The following is a 25,054-nucleotide window of genomic DNA, read 5'->3' on the forward strand; positions in this document are numbered from 1 at the left end:
GCAAGTTTTCAACAAATGCGCTTTTTTCCCAATCCTTGCCAGGTTTAAGCCGTTCACGTGTAGTGAGATCGTGTTTTGGACTATGCAGAGGACTCAAGGGCAAGGACTATAAACTTTGTTGTCGGTCTGTATGGTAAGTGAATGGCAGATAATTCCAGTTCAATTAGGGCTGTCTTTTCGGTATCATAGATACACACTTGACTTTTTGCTTATTTAGTGTTGCATGATGTCAAACATAACTTATAATAAAGAGTTATTTCTATAACCAGGGGAGGCGTCTATATTTCCACTGACGTCATCCGAACCCTGTTCTGTCTTGACATCGTGTTTCCGATTGCTCTAACACGACGCCACCCATTGTCTCGTACGAATTCCGTACGAGTTACCAAGCATGTCAAAAAAAATATCTCTGACTGTTTGGATCCGTTTTCATGCCTCTAGTTGACAAATCCGCCAGTATGTAAGCGTTTTAACAAGGAAAAATGTCACCATGCATTTCTTCCTCTACAGGTAAAAACATTCCACGCACATGTAGTCTCTCGCTCACAGCTTAGAGAAGACATATAACTATAATACAGTCGTCGTTTATTTTCTTCTTTGGGACGAAGTTCGCTGGTACTGTATATAGCCTAGATATACATGCACGAAGGCTTTTGTTCAAACTAATATGTGGGTCAGATTATACCTTGTCCACAAGTAACTGAGAAAAAACACGCCCACACTCTCGTGAAATGACGTAGAAAGCTCCTGTTTTACATGTAACATATACTGAGCTGCTTATAATGACCATGTTTTTTACCTCTCGAAGGCGGAGCACACCATCAAGCACATGCCCCCTCAATGCATTGTGTAGTATCGGCAATACTCGGGAAAGGTCAATGGTGACATCATACAGGAAGCAACAGCAGAATTTAAGCGTATGTTTGTAAACAGTGCAGTTAGTACTCTTGAACAAAATAGGACAACTCGTCAGTTGCAATATAATTAATCATGACTGTTTACCATTAAACAGTCATTGTAAGAAAAAAAAACAACTATCCAGTGTTAATGATCAAAAAGAATGTTGTGTATTGTGCAACGCCCAGGTCACGGGGATCAAGGTGGTAAGAGAATGTTTCATGAAGTGTTCGCGCATTTTGATACACTTCCTACGCGTCTCATGATGAAGTAGCGGACTTCTCCGGGGTCACGTTTAAGACAGCGTGTTTATGGGTTTATAGATAACTATATCATAGATAGAAAACCATACCTGCCATCATATAGCGTATGATAGTTGACAAATGGTCATACGTAAGCATACATTGAAACTCAGCCCCTTGACATTTTTTCATCGTGAGACTAATGGTCTTCCGTAACTTTATGCAAATGCTTAAATAGCATCCCCCCACTCCACCCCACCCCTCTCCCACACATTTCGATTGATCTCTTCCGGAGTCATTAATTTTTTTTATCCCAGAAAAATTGTATATAATGGCCGAGGTCCGTATTTAACTTTTCACTCCATTTGTCTAGCATGTAAAGACGAAATTATGTTGCGATGGTGCGATGATGCAAATAAAGGGTGAGACAGCATATAACTCGACTGCAGATATGTAAGTGAAATAGTCGTAAGTTTAAACGGCAGAAAAATCTGTACAAATTTAATAAACAAATATTGAATGGTATCTAAATGACAAAGGTGACGGAGCGATACCACCGACGCTCCACATTTCCAGCGTAGGGTTTTGTTTATCCAGTCACCCTAATGCTGGCCGCCGTCGGAGAAGTGACACATTCTTGAGTTCGGCGTAAAACACAAAACAAATAATTAAAAGAAATAATATAACGTTTACGTTTTACATATGAAGACAAACATTGAAGGTGAAGAAAGCATAACAGTTACATAAAGTTCAGATGAAAAGTGTGAAAAGTTGTTTGTAAAAGTGAGCTTCAGTACCTTTTTCTGTTTTTCTTTAAAGACAAAAATACACTTCTATAACAATAACAATAAAATAACTCTTGTATGGTTGGAATTTGGGACCACCTCTTGTTATATTTTGTCTTTTGTAAAAATGCTATGAATGTCACAAATGTTAAATAAATATTTTTTTCACTTGAATTTGGTCTTTTCGGTTAACAAATGTGCTCAACCTTGATTTGTTTCACATTTATAGATTTAATATATTCATATTATCATGATTCAGGTTAAATGCCCCTTTTATTTATTTTTTGAAAATATTTTTCTGGTCATCGATCTTCATGTATAGTCACTTAAAAGCATAGCGACTTATTTTCACCAAAAAAAGGGATTTTGAAACATACTCATCCTTATCGTTGGGCCGTGTAGCTGTCGGCAGTATAAAGATATAGATATTAAGTGTCTTTCACAATGAAGGTGGTTATAAATCACTCTCATCACAAACTATTTCTTATACATGTATATTTTTTGAATAGACTACCTACTGTAGTATCGAATAGAACATTATCGTTTATTTTATTAGACCTCACGCTTGATTGAAAAACTGTACAAGTTTCACATGAGACTTCGTGCGTTAATGATGCTTCAGGTAGAAGGTAACCGGCTGTCAGCGACTTAGTCAGCTGTGTTATTTTTATATATAAAGCTGGTCATTTAACGAAAAATGGAATCAAGATTTTTTTCTTGCCAGGTTTAGGCCGTTCACGCCAGGAACTTCAAATGCATGTATCAGGAGGGCATAAAAAATGGGCCGTACTTTAACGCTGCATTGCCCCATTATCCTTTGTTCAAACCTTTCAAACTTTGGACATTCAAATGCCATGATTTTGTTAATATACTGACCAATTTTCAAGGACATAGCTTGAATTGTCTGTACACAGGGTTAAAATGAAAAGATTTTTCAAAAACGCACGTTCCGGTGACTCACATTGCATCACCTGTCAGGTGTCATGAGTAGAGCGCGCGCTGCACCTGTGTGACACGCGTCAATCATGTGTCTGGAAAAATTGCCTGGCTCTAGCGTCAGGAAAACCCTTCTGCCAGATAGGCACAAGTTTTGCTGAATCAAGACGGTTTGTCTGCGCCGGACAAGGAATTTATCGCAACATGTTTCACTGAAAAGGGTTGGAGAGAGGCAAAAATTGAAAGAATTCCCGGTGAAAAACTGGAATAAAAGTTCCATTAACAATGTGATCAGAAAGCTAGAAAGGACAGGTTCTCCAGAAAGGAAGGGCAGTGGACGACCAAAAACTGTTTGCTCGGAAGAAAATCTTCAGTATGTGGAAGAGGCACTTTATTCCCAGGAAGACCATCCCGGCACTCACAAATCGCAGAGACAGATTGCAAGGAACCTCGGAGTGTCTCAGACTTCTGTGAGAAATATGACAAAAGAAGGATTAAAATCGTACAGGAGTGAGTGAGTGAAAGTTTTAACGTCGCTTTCAACAATATTTCAGTTTTATTTTTTTTGATTTTTTTTTTTTTTGATTGGTGTTTTACGCCGTACTCAAGAATATTTCACTTATACGACGGCGGCCAGCACTATGGTGGGTGGAAACCGGGCAGAGCCCGGGGGAAACCCACGACCATCCGCAGGTTGCTGACAGACCTTCTCACGTACGGCCGCCAGCATGAGCTGGACTTGAACTCACAGCGACCGCATTGGTGAGAGACTCCTGGGTCATTACGCTGCGCTAGCGCTTTAACCGACTGAGCCACGGAGGCCCCTATTTCAGTTTTATCGCGACAATAAAATCGTACAAGCGAATACAGACTTTATGAAGGGATGAAACGGTTCGACAGAAAAGAAAATAGCGCTGCAGAAACCTTGATGATAAGTTCTCGACGGAGGTGAAGAAAATTGGCTTCACGGATGAAAAAGACTTTCCATTTGAGATTGCACGCAGTAGACAGAACGATCGCGTTTATGGCAAACGAAAGCAGGGCACTCATGTTAAGAGGATGTACCGTGAATCAAGTAAGTTTACAAAGAAATTGTTGGCACGGGAAAACCAGCATACATTTTACTGATACCGAAAAGGCTGGGGTGAATTCCGAAAATTACATGAAATTTCTCGATCGTGGCCTTCTCCCTGATTTTCGCCCGATGTACCCAGAAAATGACTTTGTCTTCCAGCAAGACAGCGAATCATCCCATGCCAGCCGTGCAACACAGCAGCATCTTGAGGAAGTGACTCCTTCATTCGTAACTAAGGACGAGTGGCCAATGCAGAGCCCCTACTGCAATCTCATGGACTACTCTGAGTGGAATTCTCGGAGCGAGTAGGTTTGAGGGTCGCACGGAAAAATTCACTGAGGATGAACTAAAAGCACGCATCAAGGACTGCCGGAAAAAATTACTCTAAAGGAGATTCGAGACTCAGATCATTTCATGGAAGAAACGTTAAAGGATGAAATTGAAATTTGGTTTGTATACTTAAAACATAATGGCTGTGAGTGTGTAAATTTTTAGAAGCTGACGTAAGAGGGTTTGGGAGATATTGAGTGTCAGAGTACGGCCAATTTTTTTATGCCCACCCGATATATACAGTTTTCGGTGGTTATCGGTACATGTGACCAGAATCTTGTTTTTTTTTTTTTTTTGGTGTTGGATTTGGTTTTGCGCGCGTTCCAAGTACAAGTGGGACGTTGTCCGCTAGGCATGGATGAGATGTGACGGGACGAGATGTGGAATGGCACTTCATAAAATTCTGGAAGTTATGCTTTTGGAAAACGTCTACCACTGATTTGAGTCATCGGAATAATAGCTACGTGTACATAAAAAGTCCATAACAGGAGAAATTAACTCAGAATTTCATTAGAAATGGACTGAACGGCAAGAAAACAAACTTGTCATGGTGAATACTGGCACCAAGATTCAATTAAATACGATGAACGGAACGGGTTGGCTGAGAGACGGGCTGGCTGAGCGACGAGGTGTAAACTTAACCCTCTCACCCACTACCACAACTGGGTATATAAAAGGATTACTACTCAGGAGGATTATCTATCAAGCGGAATAGGATTTTTCTCCTGTTACATGTATATCACTGCAAATTGGTTGGCATGTTAAATTAGTTATTTTGCCATCATAGATGTTGTGAACAGCTTGGAACTAGAGTGTTTCTCAGTATTTTTAAGGGGGAAAAAAGTTTTGCATTGTTCAGATGTTAAGTGTCAATCTACGCACAACGGTTGCAGCTTACGCGAATGGTTGACGCCCCACATTAGTTTTACTGTTCAACATTACAGAAAGTGTATTTAGACAAACACATTTCAACAAACAAAATCATTTGTACAAGGTGATAATTTATTCGCCACGATAGCAGATAACAAATAAATATGTCGGAAGAGGAAACAAAACAAGCACTGCTTTCTGACGAATGGTCCCGTGTAATGAATCATAAAGCATCTTGGTAATACACGTTCAGCGATGATGCTATTGTTTTTGGTGTATATGAACCAGATATCAATGGGGTCTACAACATTAGTTGTCATATAACTACATGTATGAACTTTATATAACTGATGGCTGCTTCACAGGTCTCAGACATGTAAATAACCGATGACGATATTTTCTATTTTCAAGCAGAATACGCAGCCATAAGTATTTTCCACGCCAAAACTAGTCAGGTAATCAAATTCAACTGTGGAATCACATTCAATATATATTTCTCTTGAAATGTCTTTTGCAAAATTGCGTAGAGAATCTTTAATAAATTCTTCTGTACATTTGTTAAAGTGTACATATATATTTAAAATTCATTCAAACATTTTGGTTTTTATCTTAAACCCCCTTTCTAATGCACTATTTATGAAACACATTCTCCGCCAATGAACAGTACACAGAATAATGTTTTCGATCACTGTGTGAAAACATGGATACATATTTACAATGAAAGTCAGTATGTTGACAACACGCGCATAATCTGGAACTACTGAATAAGATACAATTTACAAAATTTCAGGTGTGTTGAAGACTTGAGTCACTTAACTTCTCATCACCAGCATTCCCACCGTTAGGGCAGCTAATCATCCAACAGATCATCATCTAAGTCAACATCCTGTAAAACACAAGATGAAAATATGCGTTGTGCTGAAGAATAAAGTCATTTCGATCTCTAAGATACAGAGGCAGGCATGTTTACAGGTGCTTTATACGCTTTCACAAGTGTTCATTAAAAGCATTCATCCCCCTGACACCAGAGATGCAGTTAGTGACAATTTAACACTCATAAATCATAGCCAGAAAACCAATTCAATTTTTCTTAAATATTACCTGATTTTTTTTTTTTTTTTTTACATTTTGGTGTATACCATTTTCAAAGTTATTTAAGAAAAATATGTCAGGTGTGTATCATTATCAGTTTTCAAGTTACATCATCATCAGTGATATGCTGCGTGAAATGACATTGTTGCTTTGCTTGATATTTTCATGGGCTACTTGCCTATCTCTTAACATGGCAGTATTCATGTTTATATAGTCTTACCAGCAGGTGATCATATATATATACTTTTTGTAATATTCGATACCCACACCTGCCCAAGAATATATTTCAGAAGAGTAATCTAATCCTCTTGAATTAGTTTTCGATATTCCGTACACCACCTGGTGTTAAAATTGGAAAATTCACCATATCAAGCAATAGATGACAGCACATTACTAAGAGATGTCACACTGTGCTTGTAATATGACATCTCGAACATGCATGCTGTATTCACATCAGTGCAGATAGCTACTTGGAATGGTGCATCAGTACCCAGTAATGGAGGACAATGTTTTGAAAAGAAAACTCATCATGATAATTTGTGTCTCCAAAATATCACTTACATATTTTCATGAGTAAATATTTTAAAAAGTAATGTCAGATACTTACAGCTGTGTCAATATTGTCATCAACATTCAAGTTCTCTAAATCCAGTTCCAGTTCTTGTTCTATTTCACTAACAGTTTTGCCACCAGAGGGCACTGGAGTCGGCGTGGCAGCAGGTTGTGGTTCTGATTTTGCAACAGGTTGAGGCTTTATGGGGTCAGGCAAACTCTGGGGATACAACCACAAGACAGCACTGGAGTGATGGTCGCTCAATCATAAATCATTAATTGTGGTTCACACTTGAGTATCCTGCAGCACACCAGTTAACGCCATGATCTCATGATAAGGCACTCATTAATACAAAGAGCAGATGACTGAATTACAGATTTTTGGTCAAAACATAATGCTTACATGTATTATGAAGTTGTATCACTAAGTTGATCTCAGTGGTTGCTTTGCTGTGTTTTTTTTTGGGGGGGGGGGGTGGAGGGCAGGTCTCTCTGTACATATACAGGATCACTGTCAGGCCATCATTAACCATATATTTGTTTGGATTTTGTTTGTTTGATCTTTTAGAAAATGGGCCTACTCTTAACCTTTTATTCGGATTTTGATGAAACTTTTTTTCTCTCTCACAAATGCTAATTTCTCTAAAATCTCATTAGCCAGAACCAATAAAATCTCATTAGCCAGAACCAAAAAAAAAAAAACCTCTACCAACTTATCTTTTTTGTTTCTGATAGAATTGGGATGCATCCAACAAAGGATTTTTTAAGAATGGCCTCATCACTTCCCTACAGCTTTTGGCCCCCAAACAGAAGTGATATGTACCTGTTGTTGCTGCTGCTGTACTGGAGGTGTTACTGGGACAGGTGTGGTAGATGATGGGGGCTCCTGGGTATCATCTTCACCCTCAGGAAGGTAAATGAATGCCCCTGAGGCCTCCGCCTCCTCCATCTCTTCTATAGGATTCCTATCCTGGTTAGCCTGCAGTCGCAAAGATACACAAACTTAAGACATATACAACACAACAAAACGCCATCAGGCAAACTAACAAACTGATGCATGTTTGGAAATTAGTACAGGTATTGTGGGAAATTACAATTTCATTTTAAGACTGTGAAGGAATGGCAACAAATGATTATGATAAAAATTATTTGATTTCGATTTTTGTTTGAAGGTTGTGCATGTAAAGGCAATTGATATTGCTCTTTTATATGTTTTACATACAAGGCAGGGTCACTGCCTGTGGAGTCAATGACCCATGAGCAGTGTGTACATTTGCCACCTCCTGTGGCTTCTGCCTTGATTTTTGTCACTAAGACTCCTAGGTATTTGCTATTTCCTGTTCTGATCCATATTCAAATTCATCAAGATAAAAAAAATCTGTGTCTTCCGCACAAGTATTACCGGTAGTACATGAATGGCATGAAACGAAAGATTCAACCACTACACTGTTTACATATAAAGGACAACATTACCGGTAGTACATGAATGGTATGAGATGAAAGATTCAACCACTACACTGTTTACACATAAAGGACAAACAGCATAAAAAGAACTATTAAAATCAAAAGGAATTCAGTTTTAACTCACATTACATGTTAGTAAAAACAAAAAACAATGGACTTACTGTTACACTGGGGTAGTCACTAGCAGGTATCACACGTTTCCTCTCAGGTTTAAGGAACTGTTCTGTTTTGATGGCTTCCTTGAGTCCTGGGAACAAATTCTCGTATTCTGCAGGATCTGCCAAGGACTGGGCAGCTTTCTGGTTGATCTTCGCCAAACTATCCCGCCACATTTCCACCACTCTGCCACAACACAAGAGGATACACAATACACTTAGTCACAGTCTCAGTTTAACATCACCCACAATACATTCCATATGGATTTCATTTAGATATCTAGCAGTTACTGTCATGATTAACTTTACATAAAAATAGATTAATATGATAAGACTCCTGATAAGACTCCTGATGCCATGCACAAAAAATTTCAGCCAGGGTCATAGGTGGAGAACACCAGAGTGCCGTAACTCTTCCAAAATTTCGGGCAGGGACTGAGGTTTTAGCACAGGGCGGCGTCCACATGAGCATTGGGTGTTTTAAATGGGGGAATGGATAATCCTTTTCAGGACTAACTCAACATCAAAGCCTCACTTCCACATGTGGAAAGCTGACACTTGGCTCGGGCAGAGAGGTGCACATCTGGGGGCGCCCAAATACTTGCCATAGACTTAACAGATCAAATAACTGGAAGCCCTTTACAGTGGAAACATCCAATAAATAGTCAATCTTAAGCGATTTTCAAACGATCGCTGAGGTCTGCATGTTTGTGAATACGCAGCCAAAAACCAATCAAAAAGTTTATATTGTCGGAATCGCACAGGAATAAAAACATTTCCCTCTTGTCTAAAAATCTGCTCATCGTCTGAAAACAGGTCTCATTTGTTTTGGCTCACAAAAAGAAAAACAAAAGAATCATAATCTGAAAGATACCTATTTGGTCTTTACTCACGATTAAACCAGAAATGTCGCCTAAAACACGGCTGGGTACATCTGAGGAGATCCTTATAAGAGGGTGACCGGGCAGGAAGAAAGAGGGGAGGGAGCATCTTAAGGCAATCATGAAATTGTTGTTTTTTACAAAACATTGTCTAACATGAACATTGTACTGCTCTGACTTACCCAGTTTCACCCAGTTTGTTTGCATCAGAACATACCTACATCTTCACACCTCACGAATGTAGGCTCTAATGATCTAACAATAGCATTCATTGTGTGGAAATTTTGGTGAGGAAATGTCAGTCTAGAACTGATTAAGTGTATTCAAATATAAACAGCCAAGTTGTATTGATATCCAAATCGCAACTTCGCACTGCACTGGGTATAGCCTTTGAAGTTCCAACATTGTTTGTGGGACCCGACAATCACAGCAGAGACTCGATCGGACCACGTGTTATTTTGGTAATTGTTTTCAATTGTTACTTGGTAAACAGATTAAATGTGTCGAAAACATTACTGTAATAAATTGGCATGACCATACATATGATGGCTTTACATATGATGATTTTGTAATAAGGTCAAAAGCAAAGTCTCCAGAAAATGCGCAGACTCATCTCTGTGCACATGACAGTGTGTCAAATCAACTCCCGTCGCCTAGTATAGATTTGGCGAGAGATTTCACAACAGTGACGACTCATTATTCCAAGGGACGGGTCAATCAAAATAAGTTCACATTGTTGGTTACTGTTGAATTGTGTACGATGTCAGTCACCTGTAAGACATTTATGCACAAGTGACTGCAAGCTCTCAGAAGATCAAGTGGAATGGAAGTAGCCTTGCACAAATACAATGTTTAAAAAATAGATGTAACATGAAGCTTGTAATGGGCATATTGTGAAGGTATCCAGTTCCACACATGCGAGCACAGTGTTCAACTGATGCACACTGGGTCTAAGATTGCCTTTTTATGAAACAAGAATTGAAACTGTCTGGACTATCTTGTAACGAAACAACTCCTGCGAGAGGCTTGGAAAACATTCCCCTGCATTTTAGGGAGACTGACGACAGATACTTGTCAATCAGATCTTTATCACAGAAAATCATTTAATGATTTAATTGTTACATACATTTCTGGGTCTGTAAACGAACAACACTGTTCCCAATATAACACATTCGCAGGAGCAGTGTAGCCAGTAAACTTAAGACAAATGAGTAAAGCAGTCATTAGCTTGCCTGTTTGACAGGATCATGACTTGAGACAGTTTTGGAATTTACTTTTTGGATTTTAATTCATAAATAAAAATAAAGGTGTGAATGGTCCATGGCCCATTCAGCATTTCAACACGTGCTGGGAACTTATTAAAAAAATGGCAGGATTATAAAGTTGAATTAAAATGCAGACAATTTCAAGCCAAGAGCTTTACAACAATTTCCAACATTGTTTCAATGTATTAAAGCCTCACACCATGGTAGCATACACGTAGGTACAGTGTTGGGGTGTGGAAATTGGACAGTAATTCATTCGCAATTCCAGTAATAGATCAGCAGTTACTCATAAAATATTACGGAGAACTTAGCAGGATTATAACCACCATGGATTTTAATGAAACTGGAATCATGGTCCACTTCCTTTTCTAAGTGTTTTCTGGTACAGTAAGCATTTGTGACAAGGACTGAACAAAAAGGTTCGCACCAGTATGGAATAAGCTTCTTTGTGAAAGCTTTTAGTAGAGTTTAAACTACAGCCATAGTACCTATAGTATACGTATACTAGGCCGATAATGAACGGTGCTGGTCTGCTAAAAGTCAGCTCCTTCGTCCAGTTTTTGTTTTGTTTTTTTGTTGTTGCACTGGTACTTCAGCAAACATTGATTAATGACTGATCACAGAGGAGAAAAGGCTAGCCCTTTGGGCAGTCATGCGTGACGGGTAGCAGGCACAGCTATACAGCCGGTAGGTTGGGTAAGGGAGCTTAGTTTGTGTAAAAACCAATCAGCCTCCCCTTTTGGCGGCATTCTCAGATGTTTAAATACCTTGACATTGGGGGTGGGAAGTGTCCGAATTTCTAGTGTGCCCAAAATTCTAGAGGAATTACAGTAAACCATCAGCTGTCACAAGCAACTGACAAACTTTCCCACATGTGACCCACAGGAATTTTCACTGCAAGAGTGAGCTCAATATGCAAGTGATCTTAACCATTAGTCTTCCCATCAAAAATCAAACCATGGGAAGTCGATATATCACTGACAAGGGTTGAGAAAACAGACTTCTGGCATGTTGTTCCCTGGGCCAGGATTGATTTCTCTGCCCTTGGGAATGATTTCATATAACCTACCTGGTCACCTGACTGGGAAGATATGTCCTAGCAAAGAAAGCAGCCTCTGGTAGTCTGCCTGTGTTAATAAGGACCTCTAAACACTCCTCCAGCCTAAAACAGCAACAACAGATTAGCCCTAATAATCCTTTCTTTCCTCCTGGTCATTGTAATGCAGTTAATTTACATACTTCTGAAGTTGTCAGAAGTTGAACTGAAGACTATTTCACTTACATATATCAGTTTGGTGCTTCATGGAAACCAGGAAAACTGAATCACCTGATAATAAATCCAGTATTAACTTTTGTCTCTAATTTCAGTTTATCTTACAATTTTATTCAATACAGAATTTCCCCTTTAATATGCAATAGAGTGCTAGGGTGGTATAATGCACTTTTTGTCCTTAATGAAACAAGGTCAATAAACTGTTTGAAACTAAAGAGAATATTAATTAAAAAGAGTCATGATATAGGTTTGATAAGTATACAAAAGTGGAATATTAAAGTTTTAGTAGCAGTAAAATTACAAGGGAAAATTGTAAAACAACCTTCCCTGAGAAATGTTAAATTAGCCTATGCAACACAAAAGCTACACTGGTTGCCCAGTGATGCTGATGATGATGTTAACTATTTGAGTTTAAATATGGTGACAGTCTGAAGCTTCATTTCTCATATCACATGTAACATTTATAGCCAGAGCAACTACCACTAACAACTTACCTTCCCAGAGAGAAATACGAGGCAAAAGCTACGTTATTTTGTCCTGCCTTCTCGGCTGTGACTCCCAGCTTGTGGACCATCTCGGCATTAGCAGCTGAGCTGGCAAGTAGTAGGAGACCACCAAAGTCCTGGGCCTGATGTAAACACTCCTGAGCCAGTCCCATCTCACACTTACTTATGGCTAACTCAGCCAGTAACTTCCACTTCTGTTCAGACTGCCACAACAACAACGCATATGTTACGGTTTGCTCATTTAATAGATTTCTGCCTTCACATCTCACACAACTTAAATTACCATGAAAACAATGCAGACTGGGTGTTTTTTTTACACATGTATTTATAAGTTTGTGAAGTCATTTACCAATACATCACCGGTCACCATTACACCGATCAATTAACATAAACGTTTTTTACTATGAATATATACACGAGTCAAGTACAGGTATGTCACAAGCCTTTATGTGATGATAAAAATAATCTTGGAAATAAATTCATTCCCACTACAATGCAAATAATATATTGGGCACAAATGCAGTTGTAGCTGACGTTTGGAAGCAGATTGAAACTCAAATACTGTCAACATCACAGCCTACACAGACTTACCGTAAATCTTCAACTTTTTTAACCACTAAAGCATTTAAGTGGAATTTATGCATACCATTATTACGAAAATGACACTAAAAATAATTTACTAGTGTCACTTAAGATGCAAGCTTCATAAAACTTCGGCAAATTAATGCTCTATATCCCATAATTTTCTCAGAATGTTTCAAAATATTGGTTGCAATGGTGGTTGAAAAGGGTGAAGAATTAGGTAGCCATAAATGGTAATTTTAGAATACTTCCTAAAAGAAAACCTTAACCTTATCTAATCTTACCTCAGCTTCCTGGGCCAGGGTATAGCAAGTCTTCAGATCGCCCAACTGTAAGGACAACTCAAACTTGTGCTCTGGATCACACGTCACTGCCAATGCCTGCGACCTGAAACCCTGCAAAGAACACACATTCAGTTATAGGAAGAGACAATTTTTTTTTCACTGTCAATTTGCACAGCTGTTAGTTGTTGTACTGCAGGGAATAAATCACAATTAAAGCTGGATGGAGTTAGTTGTACAGAAACCAAGCCAAAGGCTTGATTCCCGCCAACAAAAATTTTAATGTCATTTCTGCATCTTAATTATCTGATTTTGGAGATGAACATATAATGGCAAATCAGTAGGAATCAGCCATAATATAATTTTACTACCATGTTTTATGAGTAATCAAGGAGATGTATTAGCCACGAGTTGATATACACAACCAGGAATGGATTTTTTTTCTGTGAAGTGTAGAAATTTGATTTTTAAACTTTCTAATCAGGCCATCAAGAGAAGTAAGCTCTACCATGTATATCAATAGCCAAGGCACTGAGAAATGCTGCATGTCTTAATATGAATACATCACTAACCTGTTTTTCAAGGAAATGAGCAACTCTTGTTCGCTGCTCCCTGGGGATTGTGGGAAGGACTTTGTCTGCTGTTTCAAAGTCTCGCCTCATGACAGCTGTCTGATATTCGAGTACGGAGAGCAGAAGAGAGAAGCTGACCACATTCAACTCTTTATCTCCTAAATACAATCGATTTTCTTTGGGAATATAGCCTAGTAAATACATCACTCTGTAGGAGAGAAGAATGATAATGAATTGTCAGTACATGCATATCACTTGCATATGCATAATACATACAGCATGTAGGCAGGGCCTAATGTCTGGTGTCTTCAGCAGTGCATTTCAATAAGGCAGTATTAGAAATGTCGGTGCTGAGAAAGATCTACAAGGTGTGAAATGTTGAAGGCAATTGTGCAATACTAAAAGCAAAGAAATTAACAAACAAAACCAACCTGGTAAGATTATTAAATTATATCTGTTGGTCCAGATGTGCAGTACTTAAAATTTTATGGGAAATCAAACTGAAATAACATAACTGCAGAAAAATTTACTAGTAACTGATTATCCTACAAATTTTCCTTTTTATTCATTTATTTAACAGGGGCCTCCGTGGCTCAGTCGGTTAGCGCTCTAGCACAGCATAATGACCCAGGAGCCTCTCACCAATGCGGTCGCTGTGAGTTCAAGTCCAGCTCATGTTGGCTTCCTCTCTGGCTGTACATGGGAAGGTCTGTCAGCAACTTGCATATGGTTGTGGGTTTCTCCCGGGCTGTGCCCGGTTTCCTCCCACCATAATGCTGGCCGTCGTCGTATAAGTGAAATATTCTTGAGTACGGCGTAAAACACCAATCAAATAAATAAATAACTTATTTAACAGCTGAGTTTTTTTTTTAATTTAGCCATGGCATAGTAAGAGCAAATTCTGACCTGTCTAAATGAGCTATGGTGACAATCTCCCCACCCACATAGTAATTCAGCCTGTTAACAGAGTTGGTGTAGATGAAGCAATCTCCCACCCAGATCCCGGTCTTCACTGACTCCTCAATTTCACCAACCGCCTAGAAAACAAGAAAAAATTTACCAGATGTTACTTAGATGCATCTCAGGTACAAAATTTGTAACTTTGTCATTTTAAATTATTTATCTGATTGGTGCTAAAAAGCCATGAATAAGAATTTTTCACTTTTATAAAACTAGACTTCCTGGAGTAACCCACCAACCTTTGCCAGGTACCTGATAACTCTCAACTAAAGTGAGAGCTGGTTTTGAACATGTGACCTCACTGGTGTTGATAGTCACAGCATTCCAGTTCTTTAATCATCTAAGCCAACAAAGGCAGCCTTTATTATCTGAGCTACAACATTTAAAACTATAATAAAAAGTACAAATCAAAACTCGAAAACTATATGTGTATAGTCAGAGCAACCTGAGGGATAATGGACTGATCCCACACGCCTGATGTTCCATCACCCCTTCTTTTAACAATGTTAATTTTCATTCCATTCTCAGTGAAAATAACCATCACGCCATAGGATCCAATATTGGTCAAATGTGTGTTCTTGACTGACAGTAAGGAAAGGTCTATGGAATCCTGGAAACAATGAAGACTAACTCAATCAGGCTCAGTCATACATTTCTCCTCTGAATTTCGATAGCCTTTGTGAACTGCAACTGTGAATATGAAAAATGCAAAGGGGAACAATGTGTGAACAAGCTCAACCAATCTTACCTCAAAGGCCTCCTCAATGCCATCTTCCGTCACTTCAGTTCGTGTCTCCTTTGCTCGCTCCACAGCCTCTGCGTTGTATTTCAATATGAAGAATGACTCGTCTGTTGTTATACACACCAGTTCACCACTCTCACTCCAGAATATCTACACAAGGGAGACAACCCATCGTTAGCTTATTCAGTACTAAAATCCCACTGAAAAGTGCAGTGTTAAAAAAAATAATAATTCAAGGTTTCATGGATCTAGACCCTTGCTATAGATCTATCTTCATGCCCAAGTTCTTTGCGTCTTTACATGAACATACCACAAGAGGGTTGATTAAAGTTCATATAATGTCACATAGTGATTTCAACTATGAATGAGATTCGTTTTTAACCAAGGATTTGAGCCAAACTTAAAACATTCATGTTTAGCTCAAAACCTCCTGTTTATATGAAAACTATTAAGGTTTTAGGGGTGTGTTTTCAACAATGTTGAGCAAAACCCCATAAATTTAAAGAGTGATTTTAACGCTAATCAGTGTGTTTTCCATCCAGGAAGTACAGTGACCTTTTCTCAAACCTGATCATTAGCTCACAACCTGAGGCTGGAGTCAAAGCCCTTACGTTTTTGGGTGTGATTTCAATCCGTCTGATAAGATCTGTTGTGTCCCATTCATAGAAGGCCAGGCCACTCACTCCAGACCTCACACCCAACATACAGCCTCCATAGATGCCTGAAAAGAGGAAAAAGCCATCATAGATTTTGAACAACTTAAATGCTCAAGAAACAAGCATATTACCATTTATCTATAGCTGAAAGGGAAAGAAAAAAAAGCATTTCCTTAAGACTGCAATTCAGAGAAAATAATGTATGTACATCTACCCATCTTGATGCGAACACAACCTGCAAAATCAAACGTGAACACCAAAATGAAAACCTTTAAGGCAGTAACACTTACATGTATGTTATATCTTGACATGGTATAGGATTTGCATGTTCAAATATCATGTTCTTCATCTGAACCAAGGTACATGTGTGTGTTTCTACCAGCATTAAATCTGCTAGACACAAAAAGGGTGAATTATTACCTTCAGCTCCAAAATCTGGTTTGAATGATTTCTGCTCTTTAAAGTTTTTGAAGATTTTCACGACACTGCTGCTTTCTCTAATAGCATAGACAGAGGCGTCGGTGCTCCAGACAAACTCCTGAGCAGAGCCGAAGCTCTTGTTCCTGAGGGCCATGGCTGTGTAGATGATGTACTCTCCATCTCCACACACTACTACAAACCTGAAACACAGGGGAGAGAACTCTACAGCACAGACACGTGCAACAGGAACATCAGATATCACTATGGGTTTTACCGTTTTGTAATATTTCAAAGATTTTATTGTGTGCTACAAAGTGAGAAATATGTATACATGTAGCTTAACAGAGGGACAAACTATATGCTGCCACATATGCCTCATATGCTGTTAGGGTTCTCGGCCCAGTTGTTCTGAAGGGCATTAGCAGTTAAAACCAGTACTAACTTTAGTCTGAACTGAAGATCAATTAGTTTTGCATTAGGATGTATGTCGTATTATAATTTAAGTCTCACTCAACTCTAATGCACTTTTGACACAGCCTTGCAGGGTTGTGTATTAGGTCTGATGACAGACCTGAAGATTGTATGCTATGACCCTTGTGCTACCTGCATTGTAACACTTTTATCACAAGGCACCGTACAGTTTTTCAGAAGATGGGGCTTAAAAGCAAAGAAATATTAGAGTAAAGTAAGCATCAGAAAAAAGATCATTAAATGTTTATTTTCAGATATGCTTTTCGCTGAATTAAATTTAGTCAATTGTTAAAGATTGTAAGATGGACTTTCAGTATTGTATAGATAATACATGTACATGTCATCTATTATGTCACACTGAGTTTCTCCATCCCTGAAACAGGAATTTAATGCCAGCTTTATACCAGTCAATTTCACTTTATTTGGACCTGAACAAATAGGTATACTGAAAGTTGTGTGACATCACAGATCAAAATACATTTGCCTGCATGTAAATAAGTTAAAAAAAAAAAAGGAAAAAAAATTTGAGGAGTCTTTTGGTAGATACTTCGTATTTAATGTCTCCTTCCGGCACATCAGTCATGTAAAGCGAAATCATGCTTTACAGCAGGATTTGCAGGTTACCGGACAGACACGTGTTCATGTGCCAGTCCTATCATTTTGAATTAAATTCACGTTGAGAATTACATGAAATATATCCCTGTCTTTCTCTTTACACATCAGCCATAGCTTTCTCACCTGCCATTTGGGTTGTGGGCTATGGTTTGAGGATATATCTCACAACTCCCCATGTCTTTGATGGCCAGAGGTAGACGTTCTCCATCCTTCACCTCTTGATCACCGATAGCTTTGATATTTGCCTGTTGGATTTCAGCGTGCTTTGCCCAGATAATCTTGCCACTCATGTCCATGGACATTGCAGGTTCCTCACGACCAAGCTGGGATGAAGAATGTGGAACATATCATTACTTCAATGTAACTTCCATTTTGGGAACTATAAATTGCATACAGATACACACATACACAAAACCTCCAGGTAAAATTTCACTTCAGCATTTATTCCCCATTACACTGGTACTGGTTAAATAAATTTACAGTATTTAAATTTTTACTTGCTAAATATTCCATATTCCCCTGGCTGTACCATCTATTATTTATTTGTTTATTTGATTGGTGTCCTGCGACACACTCAAGAATATTTCACATATACGGCGACAGACAACTTAATGGTGGGGTTCTAAGTCACATGCACATGTTTTAAACAAGTTCTAACTGGTTCAGCTCTGCAGCTCTTAAACTATAGTGTAAAACACCAATAAAATATTTATTGTTTGATTTATGTCTAACACAGAGCTCAATAATTTTTACTTAAATGATGGCTGCCCAGGTCATAGGTGGATAAAACCAGAGTTCCTGAATTAAGCCACTGACTTTTGCCATCAACAAAATGAATAATCAGGTAAATATTAAATACTCTCATGTAAAGGTCTGCTATCATCGACTTTCCCTTACCTTTACAATAATGCTGCCCTCATCATAGCCCAAGGCCACATTGTTGGAACCTTTCTGACAAGCAATTGCCCAGACTCTCTCCAGCCCGTAGTTCAGAGTACTTTCCAACCTGTATGTGTTGGCATGCCATATCCTCACGGTTCCTGAAAGTGGAAAAGCCACAGCATGGTTTATATATGTACAGTCTTGAAACCGGAGCTGACCAGATACCTTGAAAATTTGGTGTGATAACAAACCCCAGAAAATGTACAACTTAATATTGATTAATGGTGTGGAGGTTAGCAATATGTTAAAACAAATATTCAAATATCAGCTGCAAAAAAGGTAGAATAGGGTACCAGTAGATTTTCCTCTCACAAAAGGTGGCGCTAGTGTCAATTAGAACATGCACGTCACAAGTCTTTTGTTACGCTTTTGTTGTTGCGGTTTTTTCTGTAACTTATTTGGTCTTATCAATATTGCTGCTGTGTATAAAACCACATGGCCTTTGAAATATTTACTTTTCATCACAATGTGATGTACAATATTTATTTAGCTTGAAATCTGTCCAACAAAATGCATTTTTGGATGCAAACAAAGCTCATAAAATATCACTTTTGGCACTGAAGCTTTCATTCTCCCACTAGGATACAACCCGGACTTCTAAACAAACCTCAAAACACTTTATGATATCAACAGATCATTTTGTCATGGATGAAATGTTTGGTCAAATACAATGACCCTACTAACTTACCATCCTCTGATCCAGTCATAATGATGGGCAACTCTGGGTGAAATGACACAGCTGAGACGTTCTGAGCATGACCCTCTAGAGTCTGTACACAAGTTTTATTCTGGGAAGAAAGAACAAGAGATGACAATAAAGCCAATGCTACCGTGTACTGCTGAACTACATACCTGCAAGAAGCAAAGGCCTTATAATCAGACCGAGGCACAGAGAACCTTCTAATACATGTACCATAATATGTAGATACAGATAATATAGATACAGATAACATTTATTTAATTATAAAACAGACAAACTTTCAACTTTCATTTTTAATTTCAAGTGAGTGAAGCTGTAAACCATTTGAATCATGAAAAGGCCTAACGTTTTAACAATCCAAAACAATTAACGAGACACAGAGGAAACATCAATTTCACTAGCTGCTTGGAGATCCAAAATTCTTGTGTGCAGATATCAGGTACTGACATTTGAGCTCATTAGTGTTGACTTGTTTTATCTGCAAGGTTTACCTGATAATCCCATATCTTCACCAATCGGTCATCAGCTCCAGAGATCAGGTACGGCTTATCTCCACCAGTGTAATAATCCACACAGTTCACTCCTTTTTCGTGTCCCTCTAGTGTGAAATTTGGTGTTGGAGAGCCTAGCTGCCAAACCTGTGCATAAAAGTAAAGGTAACACAATTTTAAAGCAGACTGCTCAAACAATATTCAGTTTCAGTAAGACATATTTCATTCGCAAATCTGTTGAGTGTGCACCTCTTATGATATGTTTTCAATGTGATGTGAAATCACTGCAAAGATGGTTTCTATATCACCTACAATTAGAATAGGCATATTGGGATCTAGGGCACTTACTTTGACTGTTCTGTCCAAGGAGGCACTAGCAAATGTATTGTTATCTTTAGGGTTGATGACGATCTGCATAACGTAATGGGCGTGGCCTTCAAACACTTGAGTACACGACCATTTCTTGTCCCAATCCCACAATTTGATTAACATATCATCTGGAAACAGACACGAAAATAAAAGTAAAATAATGTAGACAACCCTAACATAGCCATGTTAGATTAAAATCTCAGCCACAATGTGAAGGCTTAGAAGATTCTCTCTTTCCTTTCTTCATCAAAATCAGTAGAGGGGTAAAACTGGTACAGTTAATTTAACACGAATCTTTTCATAATAAGAGAAAATTATTTTTCTCAAGTTTCTCCTTCCCGTTACACGTATTCACAAAACTTGACATCAGCATGCGCATGGACTGGGCTAATTCTACTCTTCATAGTACAGAACTTAGTATGAACTTGACATAGTGTAACCATTGCAACAACTTTGTAATCTCCCTCATGTCAATGGGCAGGAATTCATCAACAGAACCGGCATGACCGTGGCAGTCTACACATCTCGTAAATCAAGGGCAGGGTGAAGTCAGTATAGTACTCACCACTGCTGGTCAAAATGAAAGGTTGTGTTGGGTGAACAGCAATACATCTCAGGTAGTCTGAGTGAGCCTCGAACTGATGTACCCTCTCCAAGGTATTGTAATTGAAAATCCTAATTTGCATATCATCCTGAAAACATACAGAATATGCTTGTACTTAATCTGTCTTCAGAAATATCTATCTCCGTCTTAACCCCTAATCCTACCAGCCATGATCAGTGTATGCTTTAAGTAAGGTTGCAGAAACAACAAGGGTTATAGAAGACACCATGCAAAGCTTAGTATTTATGTTCATGTAATTATGGTGTCAGCTCAAAGTGGTATAGCTTAATCTTGATATGACACTTATGGTATGGTAGGTTTCTTTTTTTCATTTTAACCCAAGTTTCCAGTCATGTATCCTACATGTATGTAAAAGATTTCAATATTCTTTGGAATTTTCGTTTTTTATCTTTAACTTTAGATGATCACTCAAAAAGATCTAAGATGAATATTTACCCTGTAAGACTTTTTTCTTTAGTTTCAATAGTAAATTATACACCTAGACAATACAACTTTGAAAATGCTCTGATTTTACTTTAGAATTTTAAGACAAAGTTTGACAGTATTTTTGAAAGCAGCAGTTTTTTAGCTTTCAAAAAATATATATATGCACAAGTAACTGTACCATCAATTTGGGTTACACAAGGCAAAATGAAGAATTTTGATCAAGAGGGGTTCTAGCAGCCTGAAACAGAAAACTGGTTCAATGTTCAGTCATATGTGTATAAATATTTCATATTTGGTGTAATCTGTAGGGGATGTTTACACATGTCGATGACACTTACAACGAACAAAAACTCACACAAAAAATGTGTAACCAACATGATTAACTTACTGATCCAGTTATCACCCAGTTTTTGCGGGCCACAAATTTGGCAGCTCTGACAGGCAGATCACACACTTCAAAGGACTTGATGAGTTGCTGTGATAACAAACATGACATTGAATGACATTAGATTCTTAAGAAAAATAGAGCATTCATTTACATTTACAGATTGAATCAAACATTATAGGCCACTAAAAAGGCAGTTTAACACAGTCACAGTTTGAGATCTCTATACCACTATCAGCACTGTGTGACAGTATATACTTCAGTACTGACAATCTCACCCAATCCTCAGCAAATCTGTCTTCTAGTATTGCCGCTCTCTACCTTGTCTGCAATAAAACTTATCTCAGGCACTGCCTATCTCAGTCTAGATGTCCCCAAATGCTCTAGATGCTGGCAAATGTGTTCAACATACTGCGGGTCAAGGCAAAGACATGGTACTGGCAAACATATCCCTAAATACTCAAGAAATTGCTAAATGTGTTCCCAAATGCTGTGAGTTTCAGTTTATGTATAATCAGTCACAACCAATGGGTTCCGAAGCATTACCAGATAAATCCCTTAGAATGACACATATACCAAGGACTGGCACCCCAGTCCCCATGACACATATACCAAGGACTGGCACCCCCAGCCATCCAAATTGTCAATGTACACAACAGACGTCATTAAAAACAATAGCAAATACATCCAGACATTGTACACTATTCAGCCATTACCTGAGACTCATGATTCCATATGTGAACATTTCCATTGTACAAGCTGGCCAGCATCCATTGCTCTGTTGGGTGAAGGTCCACACATTTCACTCTGTCTGAGCGGGCAGACAGCTTTCGTTTTATGTCCAGTCTTAAAGGCTGAAAGGGAAGGCAACATATTCATGATCGAAAGCCACCATTTCAGTAAGCTATAAAGTAACTAAACTAATAATCCATTATTCATAAGAGACAACTTTACCATGTACAGTATGATAGGCTGATTTTGTGTCTAAATGTGACAATTAAGTTGGGTTACAAACACAAAATATCACAAAATATCTCATGGCCTTCACAAGTTTAATGAATGTTACCCAGTGGTACAATACTTGTGAATATAAATATGCCAGCAAAGCCAAAAATATGCTGTCAGCTGAAAAATGTCTGCCTTCAAGAAACCCTGCTTTTTTATTATTATTTTCTTTTTTTGGCAAAGACTTAAACAAGAATAGCAAAGACTACTACTTGAAACAAAAAAAAAACATGGGCTTAATTTGACACTAACAATCATGTTCTGTTTGTCTCGCTGGTTTCATTTGTGCAGAAAGCTACACATCCTATGTGGTGAGTTTGAATGTAACTAAGCTGGGAATTTCACTGTTAATTCAAAAAAGCTATGGCAAGCAGAAGTTAAATCTGTGTTGAATCCCATTTCCTTTACACACTTTCTTGATGGTAAATTATGAAGATATCATCACGTCAGCAATTTCAAAACAATTCAAGAATACTGAAGGTTTGATGAATCCATTGCTATAGAATCGCAATCGTGTGAGATTAACAGGGTTATTATTTTCGGCACTGAAGATTTAATCTGTGTGCACTCAAGTGTGTCCAAAGTTAACTTAGACAACGTAACTCTGGGTCATCCATCTCTACTGTCACCCATAAAACACTGTATCCCTTAAAGAAATAAAGCATAGCTTCCAAAGCATACTCATTGATATTGTAACTCTAATAATTTGCTGAAAAATGCACTCTCGACTAGAGGTGAAAACTGATAACACACGATATGGGACAGAGGTGTTAGGTGGCAGAACACTGCAAGAAATGTACAAAAATGATGGGCAGTTATTAACACACATGTAAGACAACATAGCTGTCACAGGGCAGAGTCAACTCATGGAAGAATCTCCTTTTGGGCGGCCTTAAAGACGGCCCACCTGACAGCCTGACGGCCTGTCAATTTAGGGTATAAGAACGCAGCAAATCGATATAAAACCACTTCCTGCATGCGTAGATTGACTTAGCCTGTCTATACATGCCTTATATGTTAAAATTGGTGGATAATATTAAAAACAGATCGTTCACAGAGGAAAACAGACTTAAATGGCCTAGATATTAAGCAGGAATAATATGGCAATTACATATTTGATTTCAGGTATAATAATAAATATTAAATAATAGGCATGTATATCATGCAATACCCATCAAATAGTAAATTACAGTTATTAAATATATTCATTATGAACGTTTCCTTATTTTCGCAATCAAAATTTTACTGACATATATATATATATATATATATATATATATATATATATATATATATATGTATGTATATGCATCAAATAGTAATTACTGGCACACTATTTCTGATCAGTCATATAATCAAGAAGACATTGAAGACAAAAACAAAAACCATGCATACAGCTTTTAAGATTAATTAATTAATACATTTATTTTAGTTGAAAAGAGAGACTTTGACTTGAGCCTCAAAGTGACACCTTCATTTTGTTAACTCTTTATATATCCATATTTAACATTTTCAAACAGATATTAAATGACCAGTTATATATTTTGTATGCGTTAAAATCAAATGTAACCTTGTAGCCTAGGCCTAATATATAATATTATACCAAAATCAGATACTAGTATGTAAATGCCACATTATCCTGACTTAATATATAGGTTGTTTATGTCCGTTTCTATCTTCGTGAACTATCCGATCCTATTTTTTGTATTCACCAATGGCTGTGGGCCGGCAATAGCGGCCGTCAGATTAAGTCAATCTACGCACCGTCCTTATACCTTAAAATGACAGGCTATGAACAGGCTGTCAGGCCGGACGTTTTTCAGGCAGTCCCTCACCTTTTTCACAATTAATATCTGGGAAGTAGGTCAGTTACCAAGAAATGCATCACCCTTGTCTTTACAACTGCCAAGGATGTGCATGTACGAAATTTATGAGCGAAGGTGGAGTTGCATGGCAGAATAGGCGGCCATTCCAGAAAATGCCAGGAATGGCTTTATGCACATACAATTTAGTATCACGATGAAACAACTGTATATATGACGAAGGTTTAACAGCTCTAGACGATTAACTGTTGGCCCTTCGGCGTGTCGCAAGGATGTTAGCTGTCAGCAGAAGTTGTTGTTGTTGTTGCACGTTAATTGGTTGGGTTAAGACATTGTAGATCTTTAGCTACCAAGATATATAGCAATAATTCTAGTTTCTCACCATTTTGACAGCTCCTCCCCTGTGATCAGTAGCAGGTTTTACCAAATCGGTTGCCTGGAACACCTTTTAAAGACCGTCTGTTATCTCCTCGTCTTACCCAGTGTGTTGGACTAAAATACGTGGCTCAATCCACAGCACATGCGCTGCGCTTATTCCGGAAAATGTGTAATACCTTGTTCTCAGCGGAAGTGCAATTACGGCCTAAGTGATAAAACCGCCATACTAAACCGACTGGGAAGTTCAGTTGTCTTTCCAATGGGAACAGGGTAAACAAGTTCGTACAT

General features: G+C 38.2%; 1 protein-coding gene across 1 annotated transcript; it reads right to left on the minus strand.

Annotated features, from left to right (window-relative positions):
- Positions 1–4,889: 4,889 nt before the first annotated feature.
- Positions 4,890–24,890, minus strand: LOC135474724 (coatomer subunit beta'-like). Its single transcript, XM_064754290.1, has 21 exons — positions 24,771–24,890; positions 22,277–22,414; positions 21,564–21,650; positions 20,690–20,816; positions 20,104–20,252; positions 19,756–19,902; positions 19,253–19,352; positions 18,520–18,662; positions 17,746–17,945; positions 16,537–16,736; positions 16,072–16,181; positions 15,467–15,610; positions 14,665–14,795; positions 13,759–13,966; positions 13,190–13,300; positions 12,312–12,526; positions 11,614–11,706; positions 8,405–8,585; positions 7,603–7,758; positions 6,835–6,999; positions 4,890–6,021 (listed from the first exon to the last, which is right to left on the minus strand). The coding sequence occupies exons 1-21, from the start codon at positions 24,771–24,773 to the stop codon at positions 5,986–5,988; spliced, it is 2,844 nt and encodes a 947-aa protein (XP_064610360.1). The 5' UTR covers positions 24,774–24,890; the 3' UTR covers positions 4,890–5,985.
- Between the last annotated feature and the right edge of the window lie 164 nt (positions 24,891–25,054).

This window comes from Liolophura sinensis, chromosome 9 (assembly GCF_032854445.1).
Source record: "Liolophura sinensis isolate JHLJ2023 chromosome 9, CUHK_Ljap_v2, whole genome shotgun sequence".
Taxonomy (NCBI): Eukaryota; Metazoa; Mollusca; class Polyplacophora; order Chitonida; family Chitonidae; genus Liolophura; species Liolophura sinensis.

What these genes read in the sequence shown, in the direction of transcription:
- LOC135474724 (XM_064754290.1), bottom strand. An exon ending in CCCTGGCCCAGGAAGCTGAG is followed by an intron (nt 12,527 to 13,189) that starts GTAAGATTAGAT and finishes TTGTTGTGGCAG; the next exon opens with TCTGAACAGAAGTGGAAGTT. An exon ending in ATGACAATATTGACACAGCT is followed by an intron (nt 6,022 to 6,834) that starts GTAAGTATCTGA and finishes TGTGTTTTACAG; the next exon opens with GATGTTGACTTAGATGATGA.